Source organism: Hyla sarda, chromosome 5, assembly GCF_029499605.1.
Source record: "Hyla sarda isolate aHylSar1 chromosome 5, aHylSar1.hap1, whole genome shotgun sequence".
Taxonomy (NCBI): Eukaryota; Metazoa; Chordata; class Amphibia; order Anura; family Hylidae; genus Hyla; species Hyla sarda.
The window spans coordinates 281,354,045-281,378,175 of record NC_079193.1 but is presented as its reverse complement, the minus strand read 5'-3'; the positions used below and the strand labels follow the sequence as shown (position 1 = coordinate 281,378,175).

The 24,131-nt window shown below is 43.7% G+C and overlaps 1 protein-coding gene across 27 annotated transcripts in view; it reads left to right on the top strand.

Annotated features, from left to right (window-relative positions):
- Positions 1–24,131, top strand: part of LOC130274049 (ethanolaminephosphotransferase 1-like) — a 400,414-nt gene that overhangs the window by 333,154 nt on the left and 43,129 nt on the right. For 26 of the 27 annotated variants that reach the window (XM_056521873.1, XM_056521872.1, XM_056521863.1 and 23 more), the window contains 5 exons: positions 640–708; positions 12,047–12,155; positions 17,548–17,622; positions 18,739–19,007; positions 19,960–20,068. In XM_056521873.1, coding sequence (XP_056377848.1) covers positions 640–708; positions 12,047–12,155; positions 17,548–17,622; positions 18,739–19,007; positions 19,960–20,068 — 631 coding nt within the window. The remainder of the gene's footprint in view (positions 1–639; positions 709–12,046; positions 12,156–17,547; positions 17,623–18,738; positions 19,008–19,959; positions 20,069–24,131) is intronic. The other variant, XM_056521876.1, reaches the window with a different exon arrangement.

The window sequence follows — 24,131 nt, the reverse complement described above, 5'->3', positions numbered from 1 at the left end:
AATCCGCACTCGGGGTGACAGAGGGCTTAGGGGTTCACGTGGTATCACACACATCCCCCTCACTCTCATCACCCTCACTGCCGCCATCTCCATCACCACCTTCCTTCATCATCTTCTCCTCCATTACACACAGGCACTCTTCCTCCCCCTGGCTATCCTCTTCCTCCTTCATAAGGGTCTGCATGGTTTTAAAGCGGTCTTCATTTAAAAAAAAAAATCTTTCAAAATGGCAGCTCCCTCTATGATCAGCATTCGGTCTCTCACCACCTCCTGCTCCTCTGCCTTCAGCTCACACACTCTGGCATTGAACCTTGCCCTCATGGCCTTGGCAGAGTGATCTGTCTGGTAGTGGGCAAACTTCAGATCTTCTCTTATTATTTTCAATATTTTTATTTTCAATATTATTATACAAGGATCGGCTGATATCAGCCACATATGATGTTATGTCTCTGAAGGTTATATTAGTGCACTGATAATTAATTTTTTATATACAATGTGTACCATACTTAATTTATTTCATAATTTAATAGTTTAACCTTATTGGCCATCTATTATTTTTCTATTGTGTATGCTGTTAGGAATAATTATGCACACTGTTTTTTGAAACATTAAGCCAACAGTATGTCGTTTTTTTTCCAGTATAGTGCAGTGGACACAAATCCCATATCTGTATATGTTATGCAGCATGTATGGAACAAAGTTGTACAGGTAAGATTAATTTACTCTGTTCTTTGCTACTGCATGTCATCATTATTTGCCCAGACATTTAAAGTGTTACTGCCATTTAACTAACATTTTGATTTTAAAAGTTTTGATCTATTAAAGTCTGGATGCTTAGACCCCCACTGAGTACTAGAATAACCCTGGAGAAGAACTCCCCTTATTGCTTCTCTCTCCATCTGTCTCCTCACTGCAGGAAATGGGCTCCATAAACTTTCTATTGAGTAAATCACCAGCGAGAAAGCGGCAGTGACTAAATCCATTAGCTGAGCACTTTTCCCAGCTAGTTCTAGTGATTAGGAAAGGGTGAGGGCGATGGTCTGGGTCTGAGCACCCAGACTTCAACTGGTCAAAACTTTTGGCATGTCTCTATAACATATCGCAGTTGTTGTTTTTTTTTTTATGATAGTAATGCTATAAACTTATGCTATGGAAGCCCATGACCTTTCAGTGATGTCATGGGCCTTCAACTGTTGTATACATATGGCCAGCCAACATGCCTAATAATAAAATAGGGCAGACTAGATTGGCCCAGTGGTCTTTTCTGATGACAGTGTTATTTTTATTATTATTATGTTAGTAAAATCCACCTTGGACATTTAGGCATCTCAAGGCATTGGCCACCAAAGAGTTAATATGGTAAGTACTCTCCTTGCACAGAGATACCATTTCTGGTGTGTGGAGATTGTAAGGACATTAGCACTCCACTGGGCATTCTGGGAAACGGAATATGCAAAGCAGATCATCCCACCACCTTCACAGGTAGCATTCTCTAAACATCAGCTTTAGCTCCAGTTACAGAGTCTCAGAAACTAATTGGGATCCAATGCCAAGCCAGAATTCTCCCCAGAAGGGAAGAAGACCCATCTGCTGTTTTGGAGTTTTGCCCCTCATAAGTACAGAGCAGGGTGTTATTGATTGGCTAGTCATAGGCCTGTCACCTAGGCAAAAGGGGGTAAGCATTCACCTTGCAGAGAGACAGTCTGCAGACAGCTGTTTCAGGGTGTAGCCCCTCATCAGTACAGAGAAGGGTTTTCTGGCTTGGATAGAAACAGCTGTCTGCAGATGGGTCCTCTTCTCTTCAGGGGAGAATTCTGGCTTGACATTAAATCTCAATCAGTTTCTGAGACCCCCTAAGGCTAGGTTTCCACTTGTTTTTGTTTTTTTGGGCAAAAACGCCAATAAAAACACCAATTCTGCCAATTGGATTTTATTTTGTGAAAAAACGGACAGATGTTAGCTGCAAGTCAATAGAGAACTGCAAAATGCCATATCCTCTTGACGTTTTTCAGTTTGGAATTTTTTTTAATCCTTTTGGCGTTTTTCTGCTATTTTGGGCTTCTTGGCAGTTTTTCAAAAATGACCTCTTGTTGAGACTTTGACATTTTTGGGGGGAAATCTTGGCATTTTCCTCCCATAGAAGTCTATGGGAGTGAAAAAAAAGCCAAAGAAAAACGCCAGGCGGTTTTCTATTCTTTTTTGGACTTTAGCGATCCAAAAAAGTGATGGAGATACCTTTTTTTATTAAAATTTCGTAGGGTACCATAGTACCACTAATGAAAAATAAATAAAAAATACTGTAGTGATGGAAAAAATTGTATTTAACTAAATGTATCTTTTTTATAACAAAATTTTTATTAATTTTTAAACAGGGATCAATTTATATGGGTGGGCAGGGCACTAAAAATGTAGCCGACAATGATAAAAATGTAGTGTGTGTGTTTTTCACTTTTTAGGTAGTACTACTACTCCCAGCATGGAACACACTGTTCCATGATGGGAATAGCAGTACCTGTACTAATTGTACCATTGTGATCCTCCTGTATAATTTATAGATGCGGCTGGCCGCTCTTCTATGGTCCCCTGCCGTATATAGAGCTATGATTGTCCAGATGGTTCCAGCCAATCACAACTCTCTGTAGGAAATATGAATAGGTCTATATATATGTCAGTGCAGGGGACAATAGAAGAGTGTCCGCCCGCATCTATACATTATACAAGAGGATCCCAGCGGGTGCCAGGAGTGGCACTCACTGCGATCTGTCTATTAATGCAGGTACTACAGCTCCCAGCATGGAGCAGAATGTTCTCCATGTTGGGAGCAGTAGTACCTGCAATAAGGGACAGATCACAGCAGATGTCACTCCTCCTGACACCTGTTGCGATCCTCCTGAAGTGAATGTCGGGACTCCGCTGTGCCCACAGCTACAGAGCGGGGAGAACAGCTGATCTACTGCCCAGCAAGAACTTACAGTGAGCCTGCAATGTGTATACAGTATACACATTGCTGGCTCACTTAACCCCTTGCTGAGCTATGCACCAGCCCAGCAAGGAAAGAGTTAACTTACACTGCTGGACAGTGTAGGTTAACCCTTTGTGCAGTATACAATATATACAGCTATCTATAGATAGCTGTATATAGTGTATACAGAAGACAAAGTCCACTTATTTCCCTCCAGCCCCAGCTGGGTCAGTGTAGCTCCGCCCCTAGTGATGACATCATTAGGGAGGCGGAGCTTCAGATGGGAGCCAGGCTGGTAAGTCTGAGGCTCTGTTCACGTTGTCCGTTTTGTAGAATGTGAACAGACCGTTCTGGCAGTGTCTTCCGAGATAGGGAGACTCCAGCTGTTGCTAAACTACAACTCCCAGCATGCCAAGACAGCCAAAGACTGTCTGGGCATTGGGAGTTGTAGTTTTGCAACAATTGGAGGCTCCCTGTTTTGGAAGACATTGCAATATGGGCACTCTCCCCAGCGGACAGCGCCAGAAATGTACCAACCAATATATATTTTTTCTTCTCATTTCAGATCCGTGTATGCAGAGTATTACGGCGGATTCGGAGGACTACTGCGGATGAACTGGATTTTTTTTCCTTTTAATAAAATAGTTAATGAGGGCTGTGGGAGAGTGTTTTTTTTTAAAATAGAATACTTTTTCCAATGTGTTGTCTTTTTTTTTTTTACATTTAATTTTCATGCTTAGTAGTGGAAGCTGTCTAATAGACGGAATCCACTACTGAGCCGGAGCTTAGTGTTAGCCCCAAAAACAGCTAGTGCTAACCCCCAATTATTACCCTGGTACCCACCGCCACAGGGGTGCTGGGAAGAGTCGGTACCAACAGGCCCAGAGCATCAAAAATGGTGCTCCTGGGCCTAGGTGGTAACAGGCTGGCATTATTTAGGCTGGGGAGGGCCAGTAACAATGGTCCTCACCCACCCTGGTAACGTCCGGCTGTTGCTGCTTGGTTGGTATCTGTCTGAGAATAAAAAGTTGGGGACTCTACGAGTTTTTTATAAATAAAAAAATTCATAGGGTTCCCCATATTTTTATTCTCATCCAGATACCAATCAAGCAGCAATAGCCTGACATTACCAGGGAGGGCGAGGACCATTGTTACTGGCCCTCCCCAGCCTAAAGAACGCCAGCCTGTTACCGCCTAGGCCAAGGAGCGCCATTTTTGACACTCTGGGCCTGTTGGTACCGGCTCTTCCTGACACACCTGTGGTGGTGGGTACAGGATAATAATTGGGGGTTAGCAACAGCTGTTTTTGGGGCTAACACTAAGCCTTAGGCTTAGTAAGGGATTCGGTCTATTAGACAGCTTCCACTACTAAGACTGAAAATTCAATAAAAATAAAAAAAAAGACACATTGGAAAAATTATTTTATTTTAAAAATCTCTCCCCCACAGCCCTTGTTAGCCATTTTATTAAGAGGAAAAAAAAATCCAGTTAATCCGCAGTAGTCCTCCGAATTCGCCGTAATCCTCTGCATACACGGATCTGAAACGAGAAGAAAAAAGAAACCCCAAAAAATTGGTTAGGACATTTTTGGCGCTCCCTGGGGAGAGCGCCCATAATGCAATGTCTTCCCAAACAGGGAGCCTACAATTGTTGCAAAACCACTACTCTCAGCATTCCCAGACAGCCTTTGGCTGTCTGGGCATGCTGGTAGTTGTAGTTTAGCAACAGCTGGAGTCTCCTTGTCTGGGAGGACACTGCCAGAAGGGTCTGTTCACATTATACAAAACGGACAATGTGAACAGAGCATCACACTTACCAGCCTGGCTCCCATCTGTAGCTCCACCCTCTAATGATGTCATCGCTAGGGGGCAGAGCTACACAGACCCAGCCGGGACAGGAGCAAGGGAGGTAAGTGGACGTCGGCTTCTGTATACACTACATACAGCTATCTATAGCTGTATATACTGTATACCACCCAAAGGGGCTATGGGAGCAGGGAATCCTTTCAGTCTGGTGTAGTATACACGGTACACTATGCCCCCCCCCCCCCTGTTTACTATACGGCCTGGGGAGGTGAGTAGTGATGCTATACAAAAAAAACAAGTGGAAATCTAGCCTAACTGTAGCTAAAGCTGATGTTTAGGGACTGCTACCTGTGAAGATGGTGTGAATGAGCTGCTTTGCATATTCCTAAGGGTGGGTTCACACCACATTTTTGCAATACCGTATGTATTGACTCTCCATTGAAAACTGTATGCCAAACGATGCATCCGGTTGTGTCCGTTTTGCATCTTGTACGGTTTTGTCTGTTTTTTTTCCCGTACCCAAAACCGTAGCCTACCACGGTTTTTGATCCGGGTGAAAAACCGTATTGAAACCGTATACTTTTTTTTAACATGGGAGTCAATGGGAGCCGTACCACACCTTATGTGCGTACAGTTCCATCCGGTTTGCATCATACAGTTTTTGACTTTGCACATGTGCAGTTCACAGCGAAAGTTTTTTTCTTAGAATTTCAGTCAAACAAGTGAAACTTTATTCATAATGGAATGAAAAGTTAAAAATGTATACAGTTTTTTTCTTTAAAAAACGGATACAACCGGACATTATTTTTCAAACCGTATATGGTTTTAAAATTTGTACACACGTTTTGATACAGTTTAGTCCGGTATTGAGGAATCCGTTTTTCATCCAAAAACCTGATACGGGAACTGTATTGCAAAATCGTGGTGTGAACCCACCCTAACACACACACACACATATGAATATATATATATATATATATATATATATCACACACACACACATATATATATATATATATATATATATATATATATATATTGTAAGGATTTCTCCCTGGGGATAGCTCTTGGATCGTCCTTGACACCGCCACATTACAAGATTCCACTTCAATAAAACAGCAAACAACAGTACTTTATGCAAGTCCGGCCCCTCGCCAGTTTTATTATATAGGTTGCTGTTACGCCGAGCGCTCCGGGTCCCCGCTCCTCCCCGGAGCGCTCGCTACACTCCTCTCACTGCAGCGCTCCGGTCGGTTCCACGGACCCGGGGCGCTGCGATACCGCCTCTGGCCGGGATGCGATTCGCGATGCGGGTAGCGCCCGCTCGCGATGCGCACCCCGGCTCCCGTACCTGACTCGCTCTCCGTCAGTTCTGTCCCGGCGCGCGCGGCCCCGCTCCCTAGGGCGCGCGCGCGCCGGGTCTTTGCGATTTAAAGGGCCACTGCGCCGCTGATTGGCGCAGTGGTTCCAATTAGTGTTTACACCTGTGCACTTCCCTATATCACCTCACTTCCCCTTCACTCCCTCGCCGGATCTTGTTGCCTTAGTGCCAGTGAAAGCGTTTCCTTGTGTGTTCCTAGCCTGTGTTCCAGACCTCCTGCCGTTGCCCCTGACTACGATCCTTGCTGCCTGCCCCGACCTTCTGCTACGTCCGACCTTGCTTCTGTCTACTCCCTTGTACCGCGCCTATCTTCAGCAGCCAGAGAGGTTGAGCCGTTGCTAGGGGATTCGACCTGGTCACTACCGCCGCAGCAAGACCATCCCGCTTTGCGGCGGGCTCTGGTGAAAACCAGTAGTGACTTAGAACCGATCCTCTAGCACGGTCCACGCCAATCCCTCTCTGGCACAGAGGATCCACTACCTGCCAGCCGGCATCGTGACAGTAGATCCGGCCATGGATCCCGCTGAAGTTCCTCTGCCAGTTGTCGCTGACCTCACCACGGTGGTCGCCCAGCAGTCACAACAGATTGCGCAACAAGGCCAACAGCTGTCTCAACTGACTGTTATGCTACAACAGTTACTACCACAGCTCCAGCAACCATCTCCTCCGCCAGCTCCTGTACCTCCTCCGCAGCGAGTGGCCGCTTCTGGACTACGACTATCCTTGCCGGATAAATTTGATGGGGACTCTAAGCTTTGCCGTGGCTTCCTTTCCCAATGTTCATTACACTTGGAGATGATGTCGGACCAGTTCCCCACTGAAAGGTCTAAGGTGGCTTTCGTAGTCAGCCTGCTGTCTGGAAAAGCCCTAGCTTGGGCCACACCGCTCTGGGACCGCATTGACCCCGTCACTGCCTCTGTACACTCCTTCTTCTCGGAAATTCGAAGTGTCTTTGAGGAACCTGCCCGAGCCTCTTCTGCTGAGACTGCCCTGTTGAACCTGGTCCAGGGTAATTCTTCCGTTGGCGAGTATGCCGTACAATTCCGTACTCTTGCTTCTGAATTATCCTGGAACAATGAGGCCCTCTGCGCGACCTTTAAAAAAGGCCTATCCAGCAACATTAAAGATGTTCTGGCCGCACGAGAAATGCCTGCTAATCTTCATGAACTTATTCACCTGGCCACTCGCATTGACATGCGTTTTTCCGAAAGGCGTCAGGAGCTCCGCCAAGATATGGACTCTGTTCGCACGAGGCGTTTCTTCTCCTCGGCTCCTCTCTCCTCTGGTTCCCTGCAATCTGTTCCTGTGCCTCCCGCCGTGGAGGCTATGCAGGTCGACCGGTCTCGCCTGACATCTCAAGAGAGGACACGACGCCGCATGGAGAACCTCTGCCTGTACTGTGCTAGTACCGAACACTTCCTGAGGGATTGTCCTATCCGCCCTCCCCGCCTGGAAAGACGTTCCCTGACTCCGCACAAAGGTGAGACAATCCTTGATGTCCACTCTGCTTCTCCACGTCTTACTGTGCCTGTGCGGATGTCTGCCTCTGCCTTCTCCTTCTCTTCTGTGGCCTTCTTAGACTCTGGATCTGCAGGAAATTTTATTTTGGCCTCTCTCGTCAACAGGTTCAACATCCCAGTGACCAGTCTCACCAGACCCCTTTACATCAATTGTATAAACAATGAAAGATTGGACTGTTCCATACGTTTCCGCACGGAGCCCCTTCTAATGAGCATCGGATCTCATCACGAGAGGATTGAACTTTTGGTCCTCCCCAATTGCACCTCGGAAATTCTCCTTGGACTTCCCTGGCTTCAACTTCATTCCCCAACCCTGGATTGGTCCACTGGGGAGATCAAGAGTTGGGGGCCCTCTTGTTCCAAGGACTGTCTAAAACCGGTTCCCAGTAACCCTTGCCGTAACTCTGTGCTTCCTCCAGTAACCGGTCTCCCTAAGGCCTATATGGACTTCGCGGATGTTTTCTGCAAAAAACAAGCGGAGACTCTACCATTGTGGCTCCTATTGTGGCTTTAACCAAAAAAAATGCCGATCCCAAGTCTTGGCCTCCTCAAGCGGAAGACGCCTTTAAACGACTCAAGTCCGCCTTCTCTTCGGCTCCCGTGCTCTCCAGACCTGACCCATCTAAACCCTTCCTATTGGAGGTTGATGCCTCCTCAGTGGGAGCTGGAGCTGTCCTTCTACAAAAAAACTCTTCCGGGCATGCTGTTACTTGTGGTTTTTTTTCTAGGACCTTCTCTCCGGCGGAGAGGAACTACTCCATCGGGGATCGAGAGCTTCTAGCCATTAAATTAGCACTTGAGGAATGGAGGCATCTGCTGGAGGGATCAAGATTTCCAGTTATTATTTACACCGATCACAAGAACCTCTCATACCTCGAGTCTGCCCAACGGCTGAATCCTCGTCAGGCCAGGTGGTCTCTGTTCTTTGCCCGATTTAATTTTGAAATTCACTTTCGGCCTGCTGATAAGAACATTAGGGCCGATGCTCTCTCTCGTTCCTCAGATGCTTCTGAAATTGAACTCTCTCCTCAACACATCATTCCTCCTGACTGCCTGATTTCCACTTCTCCAGCCTCCATCAGGCAAACTCCACCAGGAAAGACCTTTGTTTCTCCACGCCAACGCCTCGGAATCCTCAAATGGGGTCACTCCTCCCATCTCGCAGGTCATGCGGGCATCAAGAAATCTGTGCAACTCATCTCTCGCTTCTATTGGTGGCCGACTCTAGAGACTGATGTGGTGGACTTTGTGCGAGCCTGCACTATCTGTGCCCGGGATAAGACTCCTCGCCAGAAGCCCGCTGGTTTTCTTCTTCCTCTGCCTGTTCCCGAACAACCTTGGTCTCTGATTGGTATGGATTTTATTACTGACTTACCCCCATCCCATGGCAACACTGTTATTTGGGTGGTCGTTGATCGATTCTCCAAAATGGCACATTTCATCCCTCTTCCTGGTCTTCCTTCAGCGCCTCAGTTGGCTAAACAATTTTTTGTACACATTTTTCGTCTTCACGGGTTGCCTACGCAGATCGTCTCGGATAGAGGCGTCCAATTTGTGTCTAAATTCTGGAGGGCTCTCTGTAAACAACTCAAGATTAAATTAAATTTTTCTTCTGCATACCATCCTCAATCCAATGGACAAGTAGAAAGAATTAACCAGATCTTGGGTGACTATTTACGACATTTTGTTTCCTCCCGCCAGGATGACTGGGCAGATCTTCTACCTTGGGCCGAATTCTCGTATAATTTCAGAATCTCTGAATCTTCCTCCAAATCCCCGTTTTTCGTGGTGTACGGCCGTCACCCTCTTCCCCCCCTCCCTACCCCCTTGCCCTCTGGGCTGCCCGCTGTGGATGAAATTTCTCGTGATCTCTCCATCATATGGAGAGAGACCCAAAATTCTCTCTTACAGGCTTCTTCACGCATGAAGAGATTCGCGGATAAGAAAAGAAGAGCTCCTCCCATTTTTTCCCCTGGAGACAAGGTATGGCTCTCCGCCAAATATGTCCGCTTCCGTGTCCCTAGCTATAAGTTGGGACCACGCTATCTTGGTCCTTTCAAGATTTTGCGCCAGATTAATCCTGTCTCTTACAAACTTCTTCTTCCTCCTTCTCTTCGTATTCCTAATGCCTTTCATGTTTCTCTTCTTAAACCACTTATCATTAACCGTTTCTCTCCCAAATCTGTTCCCCCCACTCCTGTCTCCGGCTCCTCGGACATCTTCTCCGTCAAAGAAATTTTAGCATCTAAAAAGGTCAGAGGGAAAACCTTCTTTTTAGTGGATTGGGAGGGTTGTGGTCCAGAAGAGAGGTCCTGGGAACCTGAGGACAATATCCTGGACAAAAGTCTGGTCCTCAGGTTCTCAGGCTCCAAGAAGAGGGGGAGACCCAAGGGGGGGGGTACTGTTACGCCGAGCGCTCCGGGTCCCCGCTCCTCCCCGGAGCGCTCGCTACACTCCTCTCACTGCAGCGCTCCGGTCGGTTCCACGGACCCGGGGCGCTGCGATACCGCCTCTGGCCGGGATGCGATTCGCGATGCGGGTAGCGCCCGCTCGCGATGCGCACCCCGGCTCCCGTACCTGACTCGCTCTCCGTCAGTTCTGTCCCGGCGCGCGCGGCCCCGCTCCCTAGGGCGCGCGCGCGCCGGGTCTTTGCGATTTAAAGGGCCACTGCGCCGCTGATTGGCGCAGTGGTTCCAATTAGTGTTTACACCTGTGCACTTCCCTATATCACCTCACTTCCCCTTCACTCCCTCGCCGGATCTTGTTGCCTTAGTGCCAGTGAAAGCGTTTCCTTGTGTGTTCCTAGCCTGTGTTCCAGACCTCCTGCCGTTGCCCCTGACTACGATCCTTGCTGCCTGCCCCGACCTTCTGCTACGTCCGACCTTGCTTCTGTCTACTCCCTTGTACCGCGCCTATCTTCAGCAGCCAGAGAGGTTGAGCCGTTGCTAGGGGATACGACCTGGTCACTACCGCCGCAGCAAGACCATCCCGCTTTGCGGCGGGCTCTGGTGAAAACCAGTAGTGACTTAGAACCGATCCTCTAGCACGGTCCACGCCAATCCCTCTCTGGCACAGAGGATCCACTACCTGCCAGCCGGCATCGTGACAGTTGCAGGATAAATAAAAACATAACACAGAAACAAACAAAACTCTTGACCTTCTAGTCACTAACTGCACAATCCAACATGCCCTGACTATCCACTGGTGGGCTTTCCCGGCCAGTTAAACTTATGCCTCCTGCAACCTACTATTCACTGTTCACACACAGCGTTTGAAACCTTTTGCTGTGTGTCTCGTCCACACCACTCTTTGGGGCCACTCACAGCTCGGGCTGTGTGTTCCTCAGCAGGACCTCTGCCTCTCCCTACAGCCACATTGCTGTCTTCTAGGGAGAGCCCCAACTATTCTGTCTGACTTCCTTTTAAACACACTTCCCCTTTCTGCTACCTCATTAAGTAGGCCACAGGTGGAGGTTTCTCCAGGGTTAGCTAGGGAAATGCACCCTTTTCCTTGCCACACTGTCACAAAAAATAAAAATAAAAAAATAATATATATATATATATATATATATATATATGTAATAGAGAACTGACAGTGCTAAATAGTCTATGATATGAAGCAAGGAATTAAAGCAGCACTCACGGATACTCACAAGAGGGCTTTAATGCGAAGAGCACATACAGAGGGACATCAAGCAGCTGGAGCGTTCACAGGTAAGAACGACACAGTGTTTCACCGGGGCTTCATCCGGCTCAAGCCGGATGAAGTCCCGGTGAAACACTGTGTCGCTCTTACCTGGGAACGCTCCAGCTGCTTGATGTCCCTCTTTATGTGCTCTTCGCATTAAAGCCCTCTTGCAAGTATCCGTGAGTGCTGCTGTACTTCTTCATTGCTTCATATTTTGGACTGCTTCTTGTGCTTTGCTGGCACCTTGGATCGGGCTTATAGAAGAGCTTCCTGGCTACGTATGTGCGATGCTGGTGGTTTGAAGATTGGTGTGGGCAAATTGAGGTGGTGCTTAGTCACTCTTGTTCAAGTTTCTTTTGGATTTATTCTAAATAGTCTATGATATTTGTTTCTCATAATCCACACAGAAGCAGAAATCAATACTTTTTTGCCCTTGTAATGTCATAGACTACTAGTGTTCACAGTTCTAGATGTAGTGATTATGACCAACCATGTCCTCTACAGAAAATTGACAGACAGCTGCTTCTGGGAAGCAGGTATCTGATATAAATAATGGGGTGAACAGTACATCAATTAGTATTACATTACTTGTAATACTAATTGATGTATTAATTACTACTGGATTAGCATTTAATGGATAGGTTGTACACAACTGCTTATTTTTTCCATTCCTTTTTCTATTTTTGGTCAGATAGTGCCACTTTGGATTGCTCCAAACACGTTAACTTTCTCTGGATTTTTACTCATCATAGTAAATTATATCTTATTGTGCTATTATGACTGGGACTACTCAGCATCAGGTAAGACTTACTTTCATTACACCTCAGGATAATTTTTGATAATTTATGAGAAAGGACATAACAACTACAAATGACATATGTACAGCAATTGTAGAAAGATACAGACTACAATGATGACCACATTTCATAACATTTTCACCATAGAACTAGGTTTCCACACAGGTTTTTTTCTGGCATTTTTGGAAAACTGCCACTGCAGTTTTTGAGCCAAAGTCATGAATGGATCAAGTAGAAAGGAGAAGTGTAAATTCTTCCTTTATATTTACCATTCATTCTGAATACACTTCTGGTTTTGGCTCAGAGACTGCAATGACAGTATTCCAGAAAACGCCAGAAAAAACCTATGTGGGAACCTAGCTTAGTAGAGGTAATTAGCAAGAATGAACTCGGAAAACGAAAGTGAACAGAAGTCCACAAAAGGATCTTAAAGGAGTTATGTACCCCTATCTAAAGGATAGAGGATAAGTTCAAGATCGTGGGGGGTCCGACCGCTGGGACCCCCCGCCATCTCCTGAACGGCAGTCTGCTGGAAAGGGGCATGCTGATCCCCGCACAGAGTGGTGGTCGACAAACCCCTTTCATGTATCCCATAGAGATACATAGAGGGGGCGTGTTGGCCATGGCTTCCCAGGGGGTCGTAACGGCCGCTTTCGGCAGATTGCCAGGACCCCGTTCAGGAGTTCCCAGGGGAACCCAGAGGTCAGAACCCCCTACAATCTATAACTTATTTTTCACTGCCCTATGCCTTTAACCCCTTAAGGTCGGACCCATTTTTTACCTCTATGACCAGGCTCTTTTTTTTAAATTTGACATGTATCTCTTTAAATGGTAATAACTTTAGAACACTTTTTCTGAGCAGAGCGATTCTGAGATAGTTTTTTCGTGACATATTGTACTTCATATAACTGGTGCATTTTTGTTGACACAAGAAGCATTTTTTGTGAAAAACGTAAAAATATTGTGAAAAACTGGAAAATTTCTGGTGTTTAAAAAAAAAAAATGATGGTGTACACTGCGCGGTAAAAGTAATGTTATATTTATTCTGTGGGTCAGTATGATTATGGCGATACCAATTTTATATAGCTTTCTATGTTCTTTTTCCTTTTCTGAGCAAAATTATTTTTCTGCCATTTATTTTCCAACAGCCATAACTTTTTTATTTTTCGTCCGTATTTTTATTTTGCACATTTTTTGATGGTTCTTTTTACGGCGTATCCCGTGCGGGATAATTTACATTATAGTTTTATAGTACACATCCTTACAGACGTGGTAATACCTATTATGTATATGATTCGTGTTTTTGATCTTTTTTGATGATAATACAGGAATTTTATTGAGAAAAGGGCATTTATTTATTTTTTACACTTCATACTTTTTATTTATTTTTTTGCACTTTTTGCAGGTTATACTATGCTGCAATACATTTGTACTGCAGCACTGTATAACCTGAAGAGCTGCAGACACTACAGCCTCTGGCTGGATCTCACAGGCTTCCGTAGCAGGCATCCAGGAGGTCATGATCTGACCTCCTGCTGCCATAGCAACCAACAGCGACCCGCGATTGTATCGCAGCACCACCGTTGGAGATCAGGGGGAGAGCGCTCCCCCTGTCAACACCATAGATGTCATAATGAGGATTAATCATGGCATCTATGGGGTTAATGCTGCCGGGACCGGCGTGATCGCGGCTCCGGCAGCTGCGGCGGGACTCCGACTGTGATTGACAGCCGGGTCCCAACGCCGATCTCCTGCGCTGCCCGCGGCAGTGCCGGAGATCATTAGGACGTATGCATACGTCCAATTGCAAGAATGTGTCAGATGATTGGACGTATGCATACGTCCTATAAAGGGAAGGGGTTAACTTAACAAACCTTGTAATCTTTAGTGTCATTGAGCTTCCAAACACGTACAAGGGAAATCTAGATCAACTAAAAAAAATCATATAATGTAGTATCATGTGGTCTCTGCTCCAAATTTAGGGTTATCACATCCTTAACTCCTTAAGGACCAGGCCCATTTTGGCCTTAAGTACCAGACCGTTTTTTTGCACATCTGACCACTATCACTTTAAAGGGGTACTCCCATGGAAATTATTATTTTTTTTTTTAATCAACTGGTGCCAGAAAGTTAAACAGATTTGCAAATACTTCTATTAAAAAAATCTTAATCCTTCCAGTACTTTTTAGCTGCTGAATACTACAGAGGAAATGGTTTTCTTTTTGAAACACAGAGCTCTCTGCTGATATCATGACCACAGTGCTCTCTGCTGACATCTCTGTCCATTTTAAGAACCTTCCAGAGTAGAAGATAATCCCTATAGCAAACATTTGCTGCTCTGGACAGTTCCTAAAATGGACAGAGATGTCAGCAGAGAGCACTGTGGTCATGATGTCAGCAGAGAGCACTGTGTTCCAAAAAGAAAACCATTTCCTCTGTAGTATACAGACCCTAAAAAGTACTGGAAAGCTTAAGATTTTTTAATAGAAGTAATTTACAAATCTGTTTAACTTTCCGGCACCAGTTGATTTAAAAAAAAAATTCCACAGGAGTACCCCTTTAAGCATTAATAGGTACTTACAGCGAGTACATTCTATATAGAAAATTCTGGAAAAAAAAACCCTTGTGACAAGCCACACCCCCACAACCTCCACCCAGGGCCGGAACATCATTGGCGCTCCTGGAGCGCCTTCTCCAGGCCCCGTGCCCCAGGGGGCCCCTGTCACATTCAGGACACAAGGATGTCACCGTTACCTCTATGGGACCCATGTTAACTTTAAAAACGCAGGGGCCGCCGGAAGGTAGTGCATGCAGGGACGTCACTGACGTCCCCTGCATGCGCCCATAGGAGAGCGGACTTACACTGCACCTAATGTGGGGAACTATACTGCACCTAATGCGGGTGAACTATACTGCCAACCTAATGTGGGGGAACTATACTGCACCTAATGTGGGGGAACTATACTGCACCTAATGTGGGGGAACTGTCAGGGGGGAGGGCCCATCCTAATGAAGTGCTCCATCTTCCAGGCACCCATATTGCTGGCAAGACCACACCCATATTGCTGGCAAGCCAAGTGACTTTAAAAACATTTTTGGCACAGTACTACCAAAAGGTTGGCTACCCCGGATGATAGGAATGTCCATATCTTTTATTGTTACCTGCAGAATGGCAAAATTGTGTTTGTGCACGAGCCCTGTATTTGTATAAAAATTATGGTGAAAACTCCAACTTTACGCAAAATAAGAAAAATGTTCTAAACTGAGCTTGCGTAAAAATTATGTGCAATTTTGCAAATAGGAATGATAAATTCCCCCCTTTGGTACAGAAATGTGGCTTGAAGTAATCCATGCCCTTCTGCATATATGAATTGATCCAGCAAGTGCTTTATTCATGGTTTCCATGCATTCCAAAAAAATCTTTAGCAGCTGGAACACCGACCGGTTTCTTGCATCTAAACACCTTTAATCATGGCCATGATTAAAGGGGTATTCCGGCTTTAGACATTTTATCCCCTATGCAAAGGATATGGGATAAGATGTCTGATCGCAGGGGCCCGCCACTGGGACCACCCACGATCTCCCTGCTGCACCTGTATTATGTGTGGAGCTGCGTCCCCAGGCTCGGAAATGGCCATTACGCCCCCTCCCATAGACATGAAGGGAGGGGGCGTGATGTGACATCACTAGGGAGGCGTGGCGTTATGTCATGTCTCCAGTCCCGGAAACTTCTGGTTTTCTAGCCTAGAGACGCAGCTCCGCTCATAATGTGGGTGTTACAGGGAGATCTCGGGGTATTCCAGCGGCAAGTCCCCTGCGATCAGACATCTTATCCCCTATCCTTTGGATAGGGGATAAATAGTCTAAAGCTGGAATACCCCTTTAAGGGTACCTAGATGCCAGAAATGGGTTGGTTTTCTGGCTGCTAAGCAATTATTTGTTGTGAGGTTCTTACCATAACGGCAGAGGAGAGGTGGATCCGCTGTCCTGGGTGGACTATGACTGAATCATACCAGGGAGCAGAGTCTAAGGTGCCACTGGTTTTCACCAGAGCCCGCCGCAAAGTGGGATGGACTTGCAGCGGCAGGCGGCACCCAAGTCGCTACTCCTGGCACGATCTGTCCACACATGTTGCCCAGGTGATGCTTGGCACAGAATAAGGCAAAGTCAGATGAAGCATGGGTCAGGAGGCAGGCAGCAAAGTAACATAGTTAGGTCACAGGCAAAAGGTCAGGAGGCAGGCAGCAAAGGAGTATAGTCAGGTCACAGGCACAAGGTCAGAAGGCAGACAGCAAAGGAGCACGGTCAGGTCACAAGTGAAGGGTCAGGAACACTATATGGCACACACACAAGGTAACACTTTCTCTTGGCACAAGGCACGAAGATCCGGCAAGGGTTAAAGGAAGTGAGGAGTTAAATAGGGTCAAACTACACAAGCACCAATTAATGGTGGCTGGCCCTTTAAATTTTACAGAACCCTAGGAGGCGGGGCACGCGCTCGCTGGCAGACACAGGGGGCAGAGGAGTGAAGAGGTTAGTGGACGCTCAGGACTCGGATGCAGGGGGCACAATATGGAGCCGCCGGGGGCACAAGATGGTGAGCTCTCACAGCCGGACGGAAAGCCAGAGCATTTGCCCCTAGCAATACCCAGGACACAAGCGAGTCCCAGGTGGGCAGGAACAGAGGAGGGGGAGCGCTCAGGGCCCGGATGGATGGCCAGAGTGCTGCCCCTAACATTTATATTAAATGGGCATGATAAATAAAGCAAAAAGTTATTCAGCTACACTTGCTGGATACATTTGTTGTTTGTTCTACAAGTTGTCAGGTATCTGGGATCGTGGACACAGGATCTGTGCAACTATCAGTTGAGACTCTAAAGTGGGGTGAGCCGGACAACACTCTTTCTGTTTATCTATGTTTGGATGTACCTTAATAAAGATTGTCCTACCAAGGAAATGTACTGTAAATACACTCTTTTACTACAGTAGAATCTGTTTTGAAGAAGGAGCATTATGTAAGTCACAGATTGATTCCCTAAATGTCTGCACATCATACAGCATGTATGTTTTTGGTTGTACTACAAAACGCTTAGTAATTTTTGCAAAAAAAAGGGACATGGGAACACAGCTTTTGTATAGTTTTACAGCAGCTGTAGTGAGTCTTAGAAGACATAATAATAACTATTATTATCTTTATTATATACTATTGTTAGTCCATTGTTTACAGCAAGTAATAGGAGAACACTAAAATAACTATTTTGGTAGATACTCTTAGTTTTCTTTTCCTTTTTTAAATGTTTTCATTTGTAAGGTATTTCTAATACGTATACTCCATGTTGGTGAGCACTGGTCCATACTGATACTTTTTTGCTAATATAAAGCCTCAAACTTTCAGGTATCTACAATCAGCATATTCCTAATTGGATTTGGATCTCTGCTGCCTTGGGAAACTTTTTTGCTTATGCATTAGGTATGATAATTCTATGTATTTACAATTGTTTATATTAAGGAGGACAATATAAAGGTTCATAAGAAACACAAGAAGATAATCATAAAAAAAACTGTCTTCATAATCTTTGTGAAGTTACACTATTTTGTTTGTTTGTGTTTTGATTTGATTATTAGATATTGAGTTGGATATTAAATGACATGCACCTTGGCACCAACTGCATTAACATCTTAACCCCTTGAGGACGCAGCCCTTTTTCACCTTAAGGACTGAGCCCTTTTTTGCAATTCTGATCACCGTCACTTTACGCATTAATAACTCTAAAACGCTTTTACCGAATATTCTGATTCTGAGATTGTTTTTTTCGTGACATATTCTACTTTATTTTGATGGTAAATTTTCGTCGTTACTTGTATCCTTTTTTGGTGAAAAATCTAAAAATGTCATGCAAATTTTGAAAATTTAGCATTTTTCTAACTTTGAAGCTCTCTGCTGGTAAGGAAAATGGATATTCCAAATACATTTGATTTTTATGCACAAATACAATATGTTTACTTTATGTTGGCATCATAAAATGGACGTATTTTTACTTTTTGAAAAAATTAGAGGGCTTCAAAGTAAAGCAGCAATTTTCAAAAAAATTTCATGAAAATTGCAAAATCTGAAGGGACAGATGTTACAGAACTACAATTCCCAGCATGCCTGGGCAGTCTAGGCATGCTGAGAGTTGTAGTTTGGCAACATCTGGAGGGCTACCATTTGGGCTGTCTGGGCATGCTGGGAGTTGCAGTTTGGCCTTCCTAGTGGTTGCCACAGTAAAGATCCCTTTACTGCAACTTTCCTTCCGCAATGCTTCCCTACTGGCGCCGTGATCTCCGCTGTCACTGACAGCTCCGATCATCCCTATTTTCCGGGTGATCGGGTCACCAGAGACCGGATCAGCCCGGAATAGCAGAGAATCGCATATCTGAATTGTCTCATGACCCCCCTCGGCGATGTGCCGGGATGCCTGCTAAATGATTCCAGCAGGCATCCCGGTCCGGTCCCCAACCGGCAGCATTTACATACTTAAACATTATATGAATTGTCTTTGTGTGTCATGGACCATCTAGAGTTTCACTTTTTTGTTGTTTGCAGATTCAATTGATGGAAAACATGCTAGAAGGACTCAGTCAAGCAGCCCTTTGGGAGAGTTATTTGACCATGGGCTGGACAGCTGGACAGCATCTATCTTTCCACTGTCTTTGTTCTCAATATTTGGATGTCATTCGGGAGAAGCTGGATTAACGCCGGTGAAGATGTTTTTAGTGACTAGTGTTGTACTCTTCACTTTTATGCTCTCACACTGGGAAAAATACAACACTGGGGTTCTATTTCTTCCATGGGCATATGATATCAGCCAGTTGGTGAGCTATTACTTTGGGCTTATTTCTACCTTCTTTGCAGGCTAGATGCTGCTTATTGTATAGCAGAGGCAGGATTATTACACTTATGCCTCTCAGAGACAAGCAGGCATGTTAGAGGTGTCTAAAAACTTTGAATGGGAGTCTGGTAGCTGTTTTAAGCCAAAAGAGCTGCTGACAGCCTTATACAGAGGTTGGAGCGGTGAGTGTACCTGGTAAATTATATAAAAAAATATTGGTTAATCCCCTGGCCACCACTACAAGGTGGGCTCTTCTTGTTTGCTGTCTAGAGCTCTCTGTAATAAAAGCTTCCCAGACTCTCCTCTTAACTGTAATTACCAGCTGTGAATTATAGCTTAGAGGGGCCCATCTAATACAGGGAGCTATATGTACCTATCCAGTAGAGCTTGTCTCCTGGACACTTGCCATGGCAGCGGTCAGGCAATTGTTACATTTTTCTTGGTCATGCAAGTTGCATGACTGCGACACCAGCTATCGCTAGATTTCCTTCTCCGACCTCTCTATAGGGCTGTCAGCAGTTTTAATGGTATCATATCCAGTGTATATACAGCAGCATCACAGTAAAAAAAAAAAGGTTACATTTAGCAGAGGGAAGTGTTAATTTACCTTTTAAGGACAGAGCAGATCTTCTGGAAAATTGATCCAACTGGGAGGTACACAGCCTTTCTCTTTTCCCCGTTCCTGCACATAGCACATGCTAAGCCCTACCTTTACTTCCTGTGTTTTGTCTTGCTGTGTCTGTTATTGTTAACAGTCACTGAGCAGCATATTGCAGTGAAGGGAGACACTTAGTAGCCAAGACTTTAGAGCCTTTTTTGAGGTAAGGAATCATTGATTTATAAAAAATTTAGCAATCACAAAGACTATTATATGGAGGGAAGTTGTTTGAAAAGACAGTGAGTATTTAAACACAATTTTTTTTTTTTTTTTGTAGTCAATGACTGTGGTTTACATTCTTACTGCGATCGTTGGAGTTGAAACATTCCATAAGCCTGTGTTCCCTCATGTATACATGCATGATTTTTTGATTACATTCCTTGTAGGTATGTATCCCTAATGAATGGATAGATACATAGCTGCTTTGCTGTTTCTTGTAACAATGGCTGTGCTTGAAAAGCCTAAAATTATTACTTTATATTTCATTACTTGATAATTTGCCATTATCAATGTGTCAGTTTCCTTTGAGTGAATTTGGACACTGTTGTTTGTATACAGAGTGTGAAAAGCAGTACATATTGTAACTAATCCCTGAGAAGTACATATTGTAACTAATCAGCTGAGAAGTGGATACAACTGTATCAATTCTGGGTCATAGTCTGTGAGCTAAACAGCCTAAGCTGTAGAATGATGCATTGTTCCAAACAGATCTGTGCAACTGTTGCTTATGTATTTTACTTACATGTCATTACCTAAAGGGAATTCAACTGTATCCACTTCTCATATGGTGTTTTTAGCCTCTGCATGTAAACAAGTGTCCTTATTCAAACATAAGAAAGAATATTTAAAACATTTTAAAAATTGTGAGGAATTAAAGAGTACCTGTCATATCCTACAAAAAAGTTATTTGTTTTTTTGTACCTAATCCTGATCATGTACATAAAATGATGGTGTGTCTAGCCCCTATATTTCTTTCACAAATACCTTCTTTCTGTTGCTTACTTGGTTTGTCATTATGTACTTTGGAGGAGACGTTTCCTCACTCTGCATGACTCATCTTCCTCACAGAGGACTGTTAGTCCCATGCTAAGTTTCTAAAATTTGGCTGGACAAGATTATTTTTTGGATGGTATAAGGGTCCTGAGTGGTGTTTTTTTTTCTTTTAAAACCCATCATTTCTTTACAAAAGAAATAACATTTTCTTATGAAGTATATTAGAAAGGTTTATGTTTTGCTAAGATGTTCAACATATAAAAAGTTTTTGAATCCTAAAACATGAAGTAGATTATTAAGTTGTAGCCCTTATTATTCATTCAGTTATTAGGCATTATTTACCTAAAACTGGAGAAGCCCTCTAATTAGTGCTTACACCAGCACATGGTCTCCTAGAATTATAAATGGAGAAGTATCAATTACTCAAGTAAAAGTTAAGAAATAATAATAAAGTAATAAAAACCCAAATCATTTTTCCACTTTTCCAGTCCATTTTAGTGCACTCACTATGTAATTTCTCAATTGTACAGTAGTTACACACATATTATAGATAGAATTTGAAAGAAGATAAAGAATTTCTGTTAGCTGAGAAAACATTTGATCAGTTAAAGTCTTGGTGCTGAGATATAGCCAGGAGAAGATACAGTGCAGCTGTGCGCTTCACTCCCTGGCTCGCTGCTACATCAAATTTATTGAATGAAACAGACTTCAGTGACTTACAATGGAGCCTGCCTCCTGAAAAATGTCAGATCAAGTGGTGAGCTGCGAACTTCTTTCAGCTATATCCAGCAATTAGTGGAGGTCTCATCATCACCATTATCCCAACCTTTCATGTCTGTGTGACATGCTTTAACTTTGTTTTTAACCCCTTAAGGACCCATGACGTACCGGTACGTCATGAGTCCGCTCCTGTTCTAACAACGGCCAGGACCCGTGGCTAATAGCGTGCAGCACTGATCGCGGTGTCACGCGCTATTAACCCTTTAGACGCAGCGTTCAAAGTTGAACGTTGCATCTAAAGTGAAAGTAAAACCATGCCGGTTAGCTCGCTGCATCCCAAACAGCTTACATGACAGCCGGAGGATCCCTACCTGCCTCCATGCTGTCCGATCGCCGAATGACCGCTCAGTGCCTGAGATCCAGGCATGAGCAGTCAAACGTCAGAATCATCGATCAGTGGTTTCTTATGAGAAACCACTGATCAATGTAAAAGATCAGTGTGTGCAGTGTTATAGCCCCCTATGGGAGCTATAACACTACAAAAACAAAGTGAAAAAAAAAAGTGATCATTTAACACCTTCCCTAATAAAAGTTTGAATCACTCCCCTATTCCCATAAAAAAAATAAAAAGTGTAAATAAAAATAAACATATGTGGTATTGCCGCGTGCGGAAATGTCCGAATTATAAAAATATATAATTAATTAAACCGCACGGTCAATGGCGTACGCGCAAAAAAATTCCAAATAATTTCAATAAGTCTTATCAATGCAAAAATGGTACCACAAAAAACTGAGCCCTCATACCGCCCCATTTGCGGAAAAATAACAAAAGTTATAGGGGTCAGAAGATGACAATTTTAAACGCATACATTTTCCTGCATGTAGTAGGGTATGATTTTAATCATATGGACCTACAGAATAAAGAGAATGTGTCATTTTTACCGAAAAATGTACTGTGTAGAAACGGAAGCCCCAAGATTTACAAAAAGGCGTGTTTTTTTTTCAAATTTTGACTCACAATGATTTTTTTTTTCGTTTCGCCATAGATTGTTGGGTAAAATGACTGACATCATTACAAAGTAGAATTGGTGGGGCAAAAAATAAGCCATCATATGGATTTTTAGGTGCAAAATTGAAAGAGTTATGATTTTTTAAAGGTAAGGAGGAAAAAACGAAAATGCAAAAACGGAAAAACCCTGGGTCCTTAAGGGGTTAAAAGTACTGGTCAAATAACCAAACTACAAATTTCGTAAGGCTAAAAAAAGACATCCATCCTTTAGCCTATGACCCTGTAGTGTTCTGCCTAGTACCCTATAGTGTTCATAAAGAGAAAGTAAAAAAAAAAACTATGAAGCAGAAGCCAATTTTCCTCATTTTAGGTGTCAAAATTAATTTTGGATTCCCAAACCTGGCAATCAGAATATCCCTGGATGATTGTCCCACCAGAATATACTGCCTATAACATTATGATATTAGTCTCCAGAAATGCATCCAGGCCCCTTTTGAACTCTTTTAAGTTGACCATGACTACTTAAAGAAGTTATCCAGGAAAAAACTTTTTTTTATATATATCAACTGGCTCCAGAAAGTTAAACAGATTTGTAAATTACTTCTATTAAAAAATCTTAATCCTTTCAGTACTTATGAGCTGCTGAAACTGAGTTGTTCTTTTCTGTCTAAGTGCTCTCTGATGACACGTCTCGGGAACTGTCCAGTTTAGAAGCAAATCCCCATAGCAAACCTCTTCTACTCGCAGTTCCCGAGACAAGCAGAGATGTCAGCAGAGAGCACTGTTGCCAGACAGAAAAGAACAACTCCACTTCAGCAGCTGATTATTGGAAGGATTAAGATTTTTTAATAGAAGTAATTTACAAATCTGTTTAGAAAAGTTTTTTTCTTCCTGGAATACCCCTTTAATCTACCAGATATTTACATAGTCTCACTGCTCTTACAGTAAAGAACCCCCTTCTGTGCTGGTATAAGTATGTAATAAATACAGTCCTGGGTATACATAGATTATCTGTACTGCCCCCTGATATATTTTCTGGATGTGTGCCTACCTGCACATTAGTTCCTCTGTTGGGTCTGTTAGTTAAAGGGGTTATCCACCATAAGGTGATTTTAGTACATGCCTGCCAGAACTGGGTATTTCCTGTTGGATTTTTTTCTCTAAACTACACATCCCACAGTTCCATGCTTGAAAGTATGAGGTCACTTTCCTTCGTTCCACACATCAGCTACCCCACCCATTGAAACACAGTGTTTTCTTACCAGAGGGACAACAGCTGTTGCAAAATTGAAGCAGGACTGGCTCCCTCTGATCACCTGACTAGTGATGTCAGGTTTCGATGCATTGCAAACTGGGGAATCCCAAGACATGAGTAATTTTGTATGCTATTAAAAATAAATATTGGGGTGATTATCACATAAGAATTGTGAGACCACCGTCACACACAGGCACAGACACTATATTATGAACTACCCTCTAGTCAGGTCCTACACCATGGGAATATATATATATATATATATATATATATATATATATATATATATATATATATTAAGACTTAAAACCTATGAGTTCCACAGGGATCAGTTTATACCAGGGTAAGTTAAAGGGGTACTCCGGTGAAAACCTTTTTTCATTTAAATCAACTGGTGGCAGAAAGTTAAACATATTTGTAAATTACTTCTATTAAAAAAATCTTAATCCTTCCTGTACTTATTAGCTGCTGA